At 34.8% G+C, this 15,648-nt stretch overlaps 1 protein-coding gene across 7 annotated transcripts in view; it reads left to right on the top strand.

The window, feature by feature from the left end:
* The first annotated feature begins 10,367 nt into the window (after positions 1–10,367).
* LOC111414597 (Hig-anchoring scaffold protein) overlaps positions 10,368–15,648 on the top strand; it is a 41,809-nt gene continuing 36,528 nt past the window's right edge. For 3 of the 7 annotated variants that reach the window (XM_071197268.1, XM_071197271.1, XM_023045986.2), the window contains exon 1: positions 10,368–10,854. In XM_071197268.1, the coding sequence (XP_071053369.1) occupies positions 10,797–10,854 (58 nt within the window). In that variant the 5' untranslated portion in view covers positions 10,368–10,796. The remainder of the gene's footprint in view (positions 10,855–15,648) is intronic. The other 4 variants (XM_071197269.1, XM_071197272.1, XM_023045987.2 and 1 more) reach the window with 2 other exon arrangements.

Genomic DNA, 15,648 nt, shown 5'->3' on the forward strand with positions numbered 1-15,648 from the left:
CATAATCATTCTCGTACAAATGTTGATGTAATTGGTATTTGTAAGAACGAAGTTTATGTTTTTTTAAAATCCTCCACACCGATGTTTTTGAAATTTCGCACTGTATCGCAATCTCCCTAACTGATGCACTGTTGTTATTTTCGATACATGCCAAAACATTTCGTTCCGTATCGCCACTTACAATGTATCTAGGGTTTCCATTATTGATCGGCTCTGTTTGCATTTTCGCCACAATTTTTGGAAAGTAATGCCTTGTTGGGTGGCGACGACCAGGAAATCTCTGCGCGTAAAGTCTAACAGCAGCAACTGCGTTTTTTCTGCATTCTCCAAATATTAATATCATATCTACTTTTTCGATTTGCATAAATTTTTCCATAATTTAAATTGAAATTAACGAATATTGTCAACTAATGAACTTAATTACGTTATATCAAATTGCTAGCAATTTTTTTCCATAGCCACCTTGATAAGTTTCAATCAAAATAAAGTAAACAATCCAAACCATAATGTACAATGGACATTGTACATTGTAATTTACCATCAGCTACAGAACATTTAGTGTAAAAGAACAACAAATAAAAAATAAAAGATCAAAAATAATTGAATTAAATTTAGTTGTTTGTTCGCGTTTTTCTTTTAAAACTAATTTAATACTACTGTTAATTTACACCATTATTAAAAAGAACCGCTGACTAAAGCGTGGCAGTGATCACTGCTCGAGAAATAGCAAATCAAGAGGAACATAACGGTAGTTTATACTATTAACCTAGCTACTATGCGTCGTAAAAGTAGTAATACATTTTCCGAAGATACTAAAACGTTGAAAAACAACGAAAATAACTTTTTTTTCAAAAATTATAAGCGATCATGAACATTTTTTCAAGTAAAAGTTATGTGAAATTATGCTGTCTACTCATCTGAAGAAAAAAAATTTATAGATTTAAAAAAATAGCGAAATTAGTACTCACATCCGGTATAACCGGAAGTACAAAGAGTATGATTTCATGTCGTAATAATCCGTTTTAACGGCCTAATTATGCACTCTAAATGGTTTTCTTATATCACTAATAATAAAAAAAAATATGGGGTGAGCCACTTCTGAGGGACACCCGGTATACAGACTGTCCCGCAACGATTGTACAATACTGCATCAGCGTATTCTCTGATCGAAAATAAACAAAAGAAGCCTAATAAACATAGGTCCGAAAATGGACCATTTTCGAGATATTCAAAGATTTAGTTTCATAAGTTGATATTATTAATATCAACTTATGAAATATATTAATTATATATTAATTTTAATTTGTTTTTATAATAATTAAGTGGTTACTATGACTACGAAGAAGAATTTCTGCACAAGAAAACATTAAGAATACAACCGGTCACCGCATTTTAAGGGAGCAGTTGCTTTATCTTTATCATTACAACACCGTTCAAGCTCTAACAGAAAATGATGGCGAAAAAAGAGAGATTTTTTGTGGGTGGGCCATACATACGTCGACCATCCCATTAACATTGTATTTAGGGATGAAGCAACATTTACTCAAAGCGGAATTTTTAATATTCATAATGCGCACGTTTGGAGATTCAGTGTTAATGTATGGACTGGAGTTATAGGTGATCAGTTATTAGGTCCATTTTTTCTTCCAAAGAGATTGACAGCCGATGCTTACATACATTTTTTACAAAATGACCTTACAGAGGTATTTGATGAATTATCTCAACAAATTCTAGAAGATTGCTTTATGCACGATGGAGTACCAGCACATTATGCACGCGCTACTCGAGCATACTTAAATAACTGTTTTGGCAATAAGTGGATTGGCCGAGGAGGTCCTGTCCCGTGGCCACCTCGTTTAACAAACAGTTTATTCTGAAGACGTTCAGAATGTGCAGGATTTCAAAAATAAAATTAGTAATGCATTTGACGCAGTAAAACAAATTCCCGGTATCTTTGAACGCATTAGAACTTCATTTAAAAAACGCATCTGTTTGTGCTTAGAAGTAAATGGTGCGCATATTGAACATTTATTATGACATGATTCTTTTCCAATTTGTTAAATATTCGTTGTTTTTATGCTGGTTGAAAGATTTTCTTCGACAATCTTTTTACTTGTTTTGTTAAATTATTAATGAACTGTATTAATTGACTTAATATTAACTTATTATTTATTAATCTTTATCTTAACCATCGTAACCATGGTAATCATATAATTACTGCATCTAAATCGTTACAATTAATGATATTAACAATAAGTCAACTTATGAAACTAAAACTTTGAATATATCGAAAATGGTCCATTTTCGGACCTATGTTTATTAGACTTTTTTGTCTATTTTCGATCAGGGAATACGCTGGTGAAGTATTGTACAATCGTTGCGGGACACTTGTATATAGCGTAAGCATTATTATATTTGGCTTTTATTTTATTCAACATAAAAGTTTTTAATTTACATAAAAGTAAAAGTAGGTTAAACACATTTCTTACATAGAACTACTGAGTGTATTGGTTTTACAACGTGCACAAGTTGTTCTTGTTTTTCTGTCTTTTGAAGATGGACAAACACCACATTTCTTCCTCTTTCTTGGAATCTCAGAACTAGTAAATGCTTCAGCTTCTTCTTCGGGTCTTTCGTGGTCCTTGTATTCTGCTAGCTCCTTTCCTAGCTCAATTAGAAAGTTTCTTCTCTTTTTCAAATCAAAAGTTGAATTATGTTTCAAGAGCTTCCATAGTATGTATGCGTTCATGGCGCTGATGTCTATCATATTATAAAAAACTACAAGAGGCTATCTCCTCGTCATCCTTTTCACGGTGTAGGATCATGTCATTTTGCCCATGTTGTCCACGCCACCCTTTGTTTTATTGTAGTCTAGAATTACTTGAGGTTTCTTTTTTTGGCCATTATCAACATTTTTATCACTGTGCCAAGTACTCAGCAACCTTACAAGCTTGCGTTTCTTTGGGCAATACGAAATAATCATCGCATCGTCTGTAAAACCAAACTGTGTGGAACACACTTGACGATTTTTTGGATCAACAAATGAAGATGAAAATTCGGGCTTATTTCTACGGAACATACCAACTAATGTTAGGTTTTTTAATAACAAATACTTCGCAAGATTGTACGAAGTAAAGAAATTGTCGCAGGTCACATTCCTTCCAGAGTGTTCAATTTCTTCTACTAAACGTTTCACAACCCTTTCGCCTTGATTCTTCTCTTTCCTTACCCTGCTTTCCTGGATAAATTTCCAGTTTACATGCATAGATTGTTACACTATCATAAATGGCCCAAAAGTTTCTGATGAGGTAAAATATGATCTTGGTACCAAACAACTTGTTTGTTCTTGGATATAAAAGAATTAGCTCCAGCCGGATTTCTGTTGTAGCAGATTCTTGGCTATCTAATTCCTCTGCTGTCGATCACCTTCATCGACGAGGCCTTCGACTGCATCTATCTCTCCATCGTCGTCTGAAGCTTCATATCTGCTATTATATTCAACGTCACTAATTTCGGGTACTATCGCCTCTAGCTGTTGTTGTGTAAAGTATTCCTTATTTCTACGATCTATTTTCCGTAATGACTAAAACGCAAAGTTTGTAGAAAATAGCCTCAATAAGAGATAGAGAAACAATTACCTGACAATTGATAAAAAATTATGCTAACATATCAAATCGCACATCACAACTGAACAAAATATAACTTTTGTCTTATTCACACTAACATAGTAACACTACACGGATTCAAGCACTAATGCGTTGTACACGACGTGCGGCTGTGAACACGTAAAGTCGCCAAAATCCGCATGATAAAGGGACCTTCCCTTTTTGTATACGCCGGGGAATGCCATGAAAGGTCTATCGGCAGCGGGGAAGTCCGGAATTTATAAGCGAACCATTATCATTGTAAAACACACTCACTTTACCTACATTTATACAGTAAATGACATATGGGTCCAACGGACCCGGTTGGTAAATCGCGAAAGTATTTTTATACTACCAAAACCATTCTTTCTAAAATAATTTGTTGGCAAAATTTTAAAGTTATAGGTCGTACTGAAAAAGTCTATTAATAACAGTAAATTAACCCCCAACCATAAGTACTATAAAACAATGGTTAGAAATCGTTTCGGTAGTCCTAGTGCTTAAAGTAAGGTTTAATTATGACATACAAGAAGAAACGCAAAATGTACGCTTATAGCACTAAAAAGTATGCTTATATAATTTTCGTGTATGGTTTTTGCAATGGAAATGCTCGATAATCAGTTCGAGAATATCAAGAAAGATTTCCACAGCGTCATTTGCCACATTATTCAGTTTTTAGCGATTCTTTCAGAAGACTTCGAGAAACAGGTAATCTTGCTCCAGCAAAAGCTATTCGACCGCATGTAGTTAATGTAGAGGACGAAGAAGCTGCAATTAATGCTGTCATTGATAATCCTTTCATCAGCACTTGAAGAATAGCACACAACATACATGTAAGTCAAAATTTTGCATGGCGCGTATTGAACCGCGAAGTCCTTTATCCGTATCGTAACCAGAACGTTCAAGTTCTACAGTCAGGAGATAATCAGCAACGGTTAGCATTTTGTAAATGGTTATTGCAGCAACATGCCCAAAATAATGACTTAATTTCAAATGTTCTCTGGACTGATGAATCATGTTTTAGACGAGATGGTATAAATAATTACTACATATAATGAACATATCTGGGCATTACAAAATCCGCATGCGATTAGATCAAGGAAATTTCAACGTTTCAGAATCAACGTTTAGGGTGGAATATTTAACAATAATTTACTAGGTTTGCATGTACTTGATGGACGTTTGAACGCTGTAAATTACAGATTTTTTTTAATGTAATTCAAAATATGTGGTACCAGCACGATGGTGCCCCACCTCATCGTGGAAGAGTAGTTGTCGAGTGGTTAAACCAATATTTTCCAAACAAGTCGATTGGTAATAATGGTCTATTTGCTTGACCACCTAGATCCCCCGGCCTTAATCCATTGGATTTCTACTTATGGGGTCAAATGAAACAAATTGTGGATCAAGTGGAAATTAACACACAAGAACAGTTATTAAACAGAATACAAATGGCTGCTACTGAAACATATCTGGGCATTACAAAATCCGCATACGATTAGACCAAGGAAATTTCAACAACGTTTCAGTATCAATGTTTGGGGTGGAATATTTAACAACAATTTACTAAGTTTGCATGTACTTGAAGGACGTTTGAACGCTGTAAAATACAGATTTTTTTTTGAACAATACACTTTTTGATTTACTTTGTAATGTATCCAAATTCATTATTGTTTAAGTAAATTACAAAACGTTTAACTATAAAATGTAGGCTCAGCAACTTAATTAATAAGTATCAGGTCATCGTCCGTTGAACCGTATTACCGTGGTAAACATTATTGCTGTAATACTTTAAAAATTGATTACGCTTTTGTAAGCATCAGAATTGTACGAACCTTTGGGTAAAATACATTCACATGTAGTTGGGAAGAAACTCTTTTATTTAAAAAACCTAAAATCCCTTCAACGATATCACATGGCGACCCTGTCAGTTGTGTTCATAGTGAAACACAGTATAGTATAAGAAAAAAAAAAATAAAAAAAAAAAGAAAGAGGAAAGAAAATATGGGAAAGCAATCCGGAAATAGTGGTGGTCAAACATCTGATGTTTCAACGGGTCATATATCCGAAATTTTCGGTATAATCGCATTTATTGGTGTTGTTTTAATATTTATGTGCTGCTGCTGTGAAGCGGTGATATATTTGGTACGAGCGAGAGAAAGGGCTATGGAAGGAAGATTGAAGCGTCATCTTAGCCGAAGCCAAGACTTATAAATTAAATTCTCCACACCAAGCAAGAGATGTGCGCGATTATGTCTATTGAATGTCGGAAGTGATTGTGACGAGTTTTCGGCATCTTCTTGAAGAACTGCGTGTAATACTGCGTGTAAGGATATTTCAGTGATTAATCGTAAGATAATTAAATTAGAAATCTTAGAAGTTGAATTTAAAGATCTAAAAGAAAAATTTAAGCTAGGGAAATATGATAGTGAGACATCTAAACATGAAAGAAATATATTACTCCAAGTAGCAGCAACGTTGCAATAGGTTATAGTTAGCGCACCAACCACCCAAAAAAGATATTACATTGTCCGGGCGAATTGATTGAATTGGATGTTGCAATCACTTCACTGACGCAGAATCGAACTCGACCTTCTCGTCACACATTGACCTTTTTGTTAGTGACGGTTTATTTTATTTATTTTGCCGGACTAAACTCTTATATTGTACAACCGGCCCTTAGCAACATAATTTCCTATCGTTAGGATACCTGGAAACGATGCTAATTGATCATAGAAATAATATCTTTCATTACTTCACGAAACCACGTCTCTGATTTTTTTTTAGCATTACAAATTCTTTTATTATAGCTTGCAAATCAATTTATGTTGTTTCCATCCATCTGTTATCATTTCTTAGCCTGGTTAAAAATTTGCAGGAATTATTTCCTCTTGTAGCTAAGAAAGTCATTCTACAGAGATGTGATCACATTATCGTTTTTTTTTCTTCGGTAAATTGCTGCTTGTGGTCTTCATTGAAGTCTTCGTTGATATTTTATTCAGATCATAGTCTTTAGCAGTGGTAATCATAGCAGTATTATTCGAAGACCCATCGTCATTCTTCATCACAGTTGCAGAAGTCTACGGACTCCATGTTCTTTTTGCAGAAGAAACTGTATTTCTTCTAGAAATAGCGATCCGATCTGGGGTGCCGACAATTCATGATGGTTTCTTCTGTACAGATCGAGGTTTATCCCCTCTCTCATTAAGTAACTGCATTTTAGTAACAAACAAGTTTTATATGTAGAGTAAAAATAAAATCACCATAGAGATGTAAGTGGCAGTACTCACTTTCACTTTGAAATATTCAATGTCGACCCTCTCAACCCTTATGGAGCAACCTCACAGAATTGTAATGTTATTTCGGTTCAAATTAGTGCAATCTCCACCGACGATATTGTTCCTAATGTCCACCTTCTTACATACCGACGTTGCCAAACTAAAACAGTATAAACGCCAAAATGGTCCCTTTTTACTTAGCTACAATGTTGATTAAAATGTTTAAATCTGCGTCCATAACTTAAAGCGACATAACCGCAAACATACTTCAATTGCTAGTAATTTATCATAAGCTATAATCCAGTAAAATTAACAACCCTGATACTTGGAGCAAAATTTCTTAGGGTTACCAAGGCAGCTTTTAGCAAACAAATTAAAATACACCTTTCAAAACAAGAATTAATTAGATGACTCAAATCTGATATCACCGCAGGACTATGTACCTACATTAACCGCAGAAGATTTTGTTGTTATTGATAACATTAAATACCCAAACAGTACATATAAAAGTGATACAACTAAAAATATAACAGATTCGGACAAAAAAGTAGAGGAACATGATGAAATGGGCGTTGAAGACGAGGAATTGTCAACGATCGAAGACGTGTATAATCAGGTAACCACTGCTCATGCTTCATTCTTGCGACGATGATCCGCCCAGTTCTACTTGAACTTTGCCATAATGTTGACCGCATCATTTACACTAGTTCTTTTTCGTAGGTCTTCATTTCGTATGTAAAGTTATGTTAATGTTAAAGTTTCGGAACCGTATGTCATAACGAAAGGAGGAAGCACGCATTGATTGAAAGTCTTTCTTTTTAAACATACAGGAATATCGCTCATGAAGATGTCTCTAAGTTTCCTGTAATAGGCTGCCCATGCGAGTATCATCCTTCTGTTTAGTTCGCTTGTTTGATTATTATCTCTCGATACTCGAACCTCATGGCCAAGATATATGGTTGCGATGCGAATTAACTGAGATGAGTACTTTAAGAACAATAGTGGAAAAAACAAGAAGAGATAGTTAGGAACAAAATTGTAAGAGAATTTTGTGGATTCGGAGATGTCATGAGATTTGCTAGAGGAAAAATAAAAAAATGTAATTAATACTTCCAAAGAATGGAAGAAACCTGGCTGATTAAGACAGCAAGAGGCCAAAGATTAGCTAGAAAGAGATCCCGGAAGACCAGGAAATTGGATTTCCAGCTTTAATGAGGTTACAACCTGAATAAAAGAAGAAGAATAATAAGATCTTAAACGAACTGCTTATTTTCAATTGGAAATCAACAATCTCATGGATCTTTTAATCGTGGATTTGATAGAAGTGCAATATGACTAGAAAAGAATCAAACAACAAGAATTAATGAAGCACAAAAACTGATTTTAGTCATTAATATTAGACTTATACTCAATTCAGGACATTCAAAGTTTTTTTCGAGCATTAAATAAATCGTTAAATATTTTCGAAGAGTATTACGTAAACGAGAATGGTCGGTAGAGAAAATATAAACTTTCCCGAAATATATGTACACTTTAAAGCTAATATCACCAGGAATGTGTATAAATTTGTTAGACAGTTAAGACAAAGACACACATCGCACGCAGCTCTATGCTAAGATGGAACAGGAAAAATAATATGTGATAGTGAACTGAATGACATTTGGAAAAATTATTTCCAAAACCTATTAAGCATAAAAACTGATTTGGAAATAGACAGCAGTCCGTCACACCAAAGAAAGGATAGTGTCATGAAACCTATATCAATCAGTGAGGTTCAAAACGCAATGACTGCATCAAAACATGGAAAGGCATCAATGATTAACGACATACCATCGAAAGTATTCAAGTTAGAAGTATTCATTATCACCAATATTGATTGATGTTAGAGCTTGGAACAAGATTTTTCCTAAATTTTGTTGATATTTAGCCCGACTCTTGCACACGCCTCCTGTATACGTTCAGCATCAGTTTCATCTCTCCAAGGCTATCCGAAATAAGGACTATATCGTCCGTGTAGCGCAAATTACTTAGGTATTGCCATCAATGTTTATACCTTTTTGGGTCCAATCCAGTTGGTTAAATGCATTCTCCAGGACTGTGATGAACACTTTGGGTTCAACATTATATCGCCTTGTCTTACCCCACGCCCAATGGGTATTCGGTCAGTACTTTCATGCAATTTTACCGTCATTGTAGCATTCTTGTAAATGTAATAAATAAGTTTGGTGTATCCTCTGCATTCTTGAAGTACTTGCAAAACTGCCATCAACTCAATTTAAATCAAATTTTATAAATACCTCTAAATATCCATCTTGGGTAAATACCCCCGGGTATATATCCAGGGAATTTTACCTTGAAAATAAATACCCGGGTATTTAACAACACTGGTTGTGTATGATTTGAATAATATTTGCAGCCAACATTCATTTCAGTACTACAAGTCTTTAGTTTCAACAGAGTTTCCGGATGTATCAAAAATAATTACATGCAATAATCCAAACATGATTAAAACAAAAATAGTAAATTAATCAAACTTAACCCATATACCATTGAGACACTTTTCCCAATTTTCAAGGATTTCAATTTTAAGATACCTTTACAAAAACCAGAGCGTTTTTTGACGAAATCTTCTCGAATTATAAATTGTCTTTCTTTAACTAATCGTTTACTCTAATTAATTCTCTTCCACGGTTTAAAACTTGATGTGGAAATAATCGCTCGTTATTTAGCAGTCGCCACCCTTTTCGCATTTATCACACTACATCTTTCTCACTCTATGAGATTAATAATCGTGGGGATACGTGTGGAATTAATAATTACGTATCTCTTATATAATTTGAGTATGATTAGGAATTTTACTGTTATTAAGAATTATTATGAAACGAAAATTTTACGGTGTACATTTCCAAAAATATTTCATGATGGATGGAATAAATTTCCTCACAGCAAATCTGTGGATTAAGTTGGATTTAGTCCGCCTTCTCGATGCCTTCAAGAACAGAAGGAGAATAATATAAATTCTCAAGATTTTAAAGAGACAGACATGCTATGAATAATTGATTAATTTTGTATCATTTATTATGCTCATCTCATGTCGTATATTTGAGTAAGTTTAATTGGTAATTTTTTTAATTAATTAATGTTAGTTAATAGTTTATTGATGCACACTTCTAAAGTGACCACTCGGCCATGACACGCATTTTAAACTCCTTTAAATCGTAAGAGAGAATGTGCCGCAGTCATCGGCATTTATAACCAATTGTCACCGTAACCCATAGAGCAACCAATTGAGACATAAAGGGACTGTCAGGACAGAAAATTTATAGATTACAATTACCATTTCTGGGCCAACGTCGTTGTCGCGTATTCGTCTTCCGTTCGTTTTCTTCTTCTCAAAGGGCGAGGCGAACCGCGAGCGTCAGCGCCAGCGTCGCGACGCCGTTCTGTTGAAAATCCGGCGCAGGTCAACTGAGCACCAACTCACCCCCACTGACTGTTTCGGGAAAAAGGTTCCCCTGCTGCTACTGCTGCTGTTACTGTTACTCTGTCGGCTGCTGCGTTTCGCATCCAGATGTAGAACACGTCGGAGTACGTAGTGAAATATACCTAAATTGTGAGCGGAGAGGGATAGCTGTAGCAATCATCTCCTGTTGGTTAAGCTTTCATATACAAATCTCGGCTACTAGACAAAAGCTTTTTCAATCGACGCCAATTGACGCTTACGACGCCGCTTAGAAATTAAATGCCCCACGGAGCGACGGATAAAAGAACATGATCGAAAACATTGTCGGCATTCGTTTCGGAACATCGATAGAGTAAAAAAGGCGATAGGGATGTAATCGAGAGATATTTAGTTGCTTCGTAACGAATAACTATGTTATGTAAAAATTGGACGCTACTTTTGTTACTCGTTATTGTTTTGTGCGAAAAGGGTAAGTGTTTACGTCGTATTGCATGAGACTTGCATGTAACTTTATGACTTTCTATTTATGGAAACGTTTTATGATCTATAAAATTTAATAGTCAGAATTAAACAAACCCAAAGAAATATAAAGATAACATTTTTAAATAAAAATATTTAAAATACTTTTAGTTTCTAGAATTAATATCATGAACAATTAACGATTATATTGCATGTGGTAAAATGAATTCATTAAATAACAATCATTTCCGTTTTTTAATTTAATCGTAACTAATTTATGTAAAGTAGACAAATAAATACACAATCTTTCGTTGATAAATATATTATAACAACAAAAAAAATCAAGGTTATCACAAATCTAGTTAAAATCATTTATAATTTTTCATTACCTGTTGCGGTAAAGAATAGTTAAAACTCACTCAACCTTTAAGCTTTAAGCTTTCAAAGTTGATAATCACGTGCATGAGTGGTTGGCGCATAAATAGCGCACACAAGCCGCAATTGCACGATACTCTCTCAACGTGCGACATAATGGGCAGCCCTAATTGGAGTTCCTGTGCTTTACAAATGCCAACGATCCGTGTGGAACTCTATGTGTGCTCTACCCACAAACGAACATACGTGGTAAGTAGTTTTGGGGCCGAGTAGAAACTTCAGTAACACGATTATGCATTAACTTCAACGAACTTCTACATTCTAAGTACGTGGATAATAATCGTTATGATTTTGCCACGACTGTAATTACTCACTATATTTAAGTACTGTAACAGTATTAACAATATGTTTATATTAGTATTTAAAGACACATAAAATAAAGATTTATTTTCAATGAAAGTATTGGGAGTAAAAGAATGAAATTTTCAGCAATTATTCTCAAAAGTATGTAGAATCCAATAAAAACTTGAAAAATATTGTAAGAATTGAGATGAAAATGTTCTGTAGGTTTAAATCGAAAACTCTCCAAAATCACCAAGAATGAAGGTTTTTGTGATTATATTCATACTTACTTTAAAAGTCGCGTTAAAATCTCGAAATTTTCAGTAGTTATATTAGAAGAACTATAGCAATATTGCTTCAAAATTGACATAAAAATGTTTTGAGTTGTTATAAGGTTATAAGGCTTATAAGAATACAAAACAACGAAATTTTCTTATAGTACTAATATATTTTCAAATAATCCACATATACCACAATTTAAAAATGTATGAACAAAAAAATGTTGTCAATCAAAACATTCTTTTGATAAGAAACAAATAAAATGGTTGGAGTCAGTGAAGAGATAAAGCATATAAAAAATCAGCAGAATGTAATTAAATATAATTACATATTGTATTGGTGAAATGGTAATAACAATATTAAATTTAACATTTAAAATAACACTCCTTGTGTCCGACGTAATTTTCTGTGTAGAATCAGAATCCGAGCTCAGAATTGGACCATCATATCACAATTTTCAGATATTTGAGGTTATGTACAAAAGGTTATGGCTTTTTGACTACTTTTAAAGTTATGTGTGAGAGGCAAAATATGATTTTGCTGTATTCTATCTGTTTCATGCTGTACTATTTTTCCATTATAAGTTATGGCAATTTTAAAATGACGTAATGAGTTGGAACCCAGCATATATGTAGATACGCAGTTAGTCCGGATTTTGTTTTGTATTTAACTTTTATGGAATCGTTTTTGCTTGTGTTCCATAGATCTTGTGCCAGATCGCCTCTTGTGTTCAGCATGTGGCTCATAACGTTGAAATGACCAGCAATAGTCGGCTGTATAGATGCGCACCATTTTCTCCGATACCGTCTTTCCATTTCTTGTATATCCTGATGGAAACGCTCTCATTGCTCTTCGCTAACATCACCTAAATTATCAGGAAACCAATCTAAATGAGAGTGCAAATTGCGCAACTTCACGCTCATGTTACAACCTAATTTTTTGAAGCTGCCTAGCATCACAGCGATTAACGCCTTATAATCAGCAGCTTTATTATTACCTAGGAAACCATTCACAACTTCTTTGAAGCTAGTTCAGGCATCTCTTTCATCCGAAATCATCATATTTTCAAAATGATCCGGCAGCGCCGGCGGCTGGTACTCACACTTATCTCGCGTTCAGTGTTTAACTGCAAGGGATAACTTATTAAGGAAAAATAGTACAGTACACGTGTGAATCGCACTGATCAGAGAATGTACCGTCAACCTGAGAGAACTCGCTAGGGGCAATGATGTTATGCAGCGAGGATGCCCTTTATTGTAATCAATAGTTGGGAGGTAGTTCAAAGGCCTTACGCAGGAAAGAACTTCCAGGTTTCCATAAAATATAATAATAATAATATGCCTTTATTGAAAACCAACAAGGTACAACTTAACAATACAACATAATAGAAAATAAAAATTTAATGTCGGTTTTCAAGGGACGAAGTACAGACTGGTCTTACGAACGTCTGATCTTCCACTTAACCCCTATTTCGAGAGAGCTAAATACAAATACCAAATCACTAATATACCAAAAAAAAGAGAAAAGCAGCAATAACAATAGCAAGAACAAGGGCAGAGAAAAGCATATCACCTCTTCCACATTGGAGAAGCTGAGGATCAATCTTGTCGACTTTGGAAGTACGAATCAGAGACTGCTGAACATATGCTGGTAAATGCTTCGCCAGAGGCCGCCTAAGACACAAAATTTTCCGTAAAGTTTGCCCGACACCTATCGACATAAAGGAACAAGACCTTGGAGCAATACTAAGGTTCATCAAGGACCTACATTTGGCCTACCTTTGGAGGGCTTAAATTACAATAGATCCTATAGGTCGCGGTGACGAGAGAGGCCGCTCCTCTCCTCAAAAAATGTTGTAAGTCCCTTACATAACTTCAAAAGTAACCAAAAAAGTCATTTTTCTTGTATACAACCTCAGTTATCTCAAAATCCTGACGTGATGGTCCAATCCTGAGATTATGATTCTACGCAGAAAATTACTTCGGAAATTACTCTCAGCTGACTGACAACAAAACCTTGCAGATTTGTGTTATTACCTACTTAATACTTAAATTAAACATAATTAATAAAATTTCTTAAAGTTGAATATGGCTTAGTATGAGATGTGGATTTACTGTTACCCATATGACAATAATTATAAATATGTAAACACACATTCATTGAAGTCTATCGATCATGACGTTGGTTGGTGGTTTGAAACGTACCCGACGGGAAATTAGCTAATGGGGATTAGGAATCTATAAATATCCTATCATCATCGACACGGTAATCCTATGGTTACTATATCCGGGTCGTGACTTGCCTTTAAGCTTTTTTCCAAATTTCACATTATCATTATTGTGGTGTGACCGTGACTAATTCACTATTTCATACCACGAAGTATTCATTCACGAAATATAGTTCTTTGTTATATTTCACCTCGTCGCAGCATATTTACTGGCAATCAACTTCTCATTAAATATCATACTTAAGTATGTGATCGCCCTTGCTATCTCTATCAGCTTTGGAATATTTATTAGGAAGGTTTTTCTCTAATTTCTTTGTTGGAGCTTAGTATTAGGGTGTTGTGGGTATTCAATCCAATTCTCCAACGTCTAAGCCAATCCATTCAGCATATGAAGCATCACTTCTGTTTTCGAAGCTACAGCCGCGAATGTTCTCTACAGTTTGGAGCTTATCGCCATACCAACATCTGCAAATTGAAATACTTTCGGCTTGCTTGTTACCATCGTTACATTTTGGCAGAGCTTCTTTTATTGTTTTTAGTTCGGAAATTTTATCGTCCTTCTTGATTTGGAAGAACCTATTCTTCAGTATGGAAGCCATAGCTCTGATTATGTTTCCTTCCAGTTTGTCTACGATCAGCTTTGCGAATAGACTTTCTTGTCAGACGGAGTTGTAAGTCTTCTCGACATATAATAGCAACGTAGTATTCTGCTCTCTTTCCATTTACTATATTGGCTATTTTCAACTTTGCATTTTTAAGAAACATCATCAATCCTCTTCCACTGTAATTTCAAATGCTTCAGAGTTTCATGATCAAAGCTTTACTTGTGGTAGTATATTGTGTCGTAGTATATCCATTGGTCTCTTCTTACTTTTTTCAAGAGCTTCCATAGGGATTGGCTTAGGACATCACTTCCTCCACGAAGGTATTTTGCAACTTCTACTGTGTAACATTTTTTGGCTAGGATCCCACGTTTGGCTCCAACATTTTTTTTGCGACAGTCTTCTCCTTTATTAATTTTCTCTATAATAAACCCAGTGAATAAACCTAGTTTTCCGTCGTTGACCGGAACATGATGTTTGATTCTTCTACAACTTGGTCAAGTAGGTCCAGTTTTAATTCATTTTTTAGAATAACCATAACCTTTACATTCCTTGATCAAGCAAGATAATGAGAATTGAATATTCTTGAGAAGGCCCGGTTTGTTCAACAAAATAGTCAACATATACCGGGTGAGGCATTTAAATTGATACGATCTAATAGCTCATTTAGCGCAATATCCATAATTTTGCATTTTCTTCCACTGTTTTAGTGCTTGTTCGAGATATATTTTCAGCAGGGTCGTGAATAGGCAGCACCCCTGCTTGAATCCGTTAGTGATGAGGAAGCCGTTTGACACTACCTGTCCCATCTTGATTTGAACTGTTTCCTGTTGGTAGTTCTTTCGATTGCTTTGTGGGATGCTATCATGTGCTTCTTTTAGGTCTATAAACATACTTTTTCAGGTTTCTTGATTATACGCTGTTTCACATTTGATTATAAAGTATCTTGTATTTTGTAAAGCAAAATTTAATGTTTGTA

The sequence above is a fragment of the Onthophagus taurus genome, chromosome 7 (assembly GCF_036711975.1).
Source record: "Onthophagus taurus isolate NC chromosome 7, IU_Otau_3.0, whole genome shotgun sequence".
NCBI classification, from domain to species: domain Eukaryota; kingdom Metazoa; phylum Arthropoda; class Insecta; order Coleoptera; family Scarabaeidae; genus Onthophagus; species Onthophagus taurus.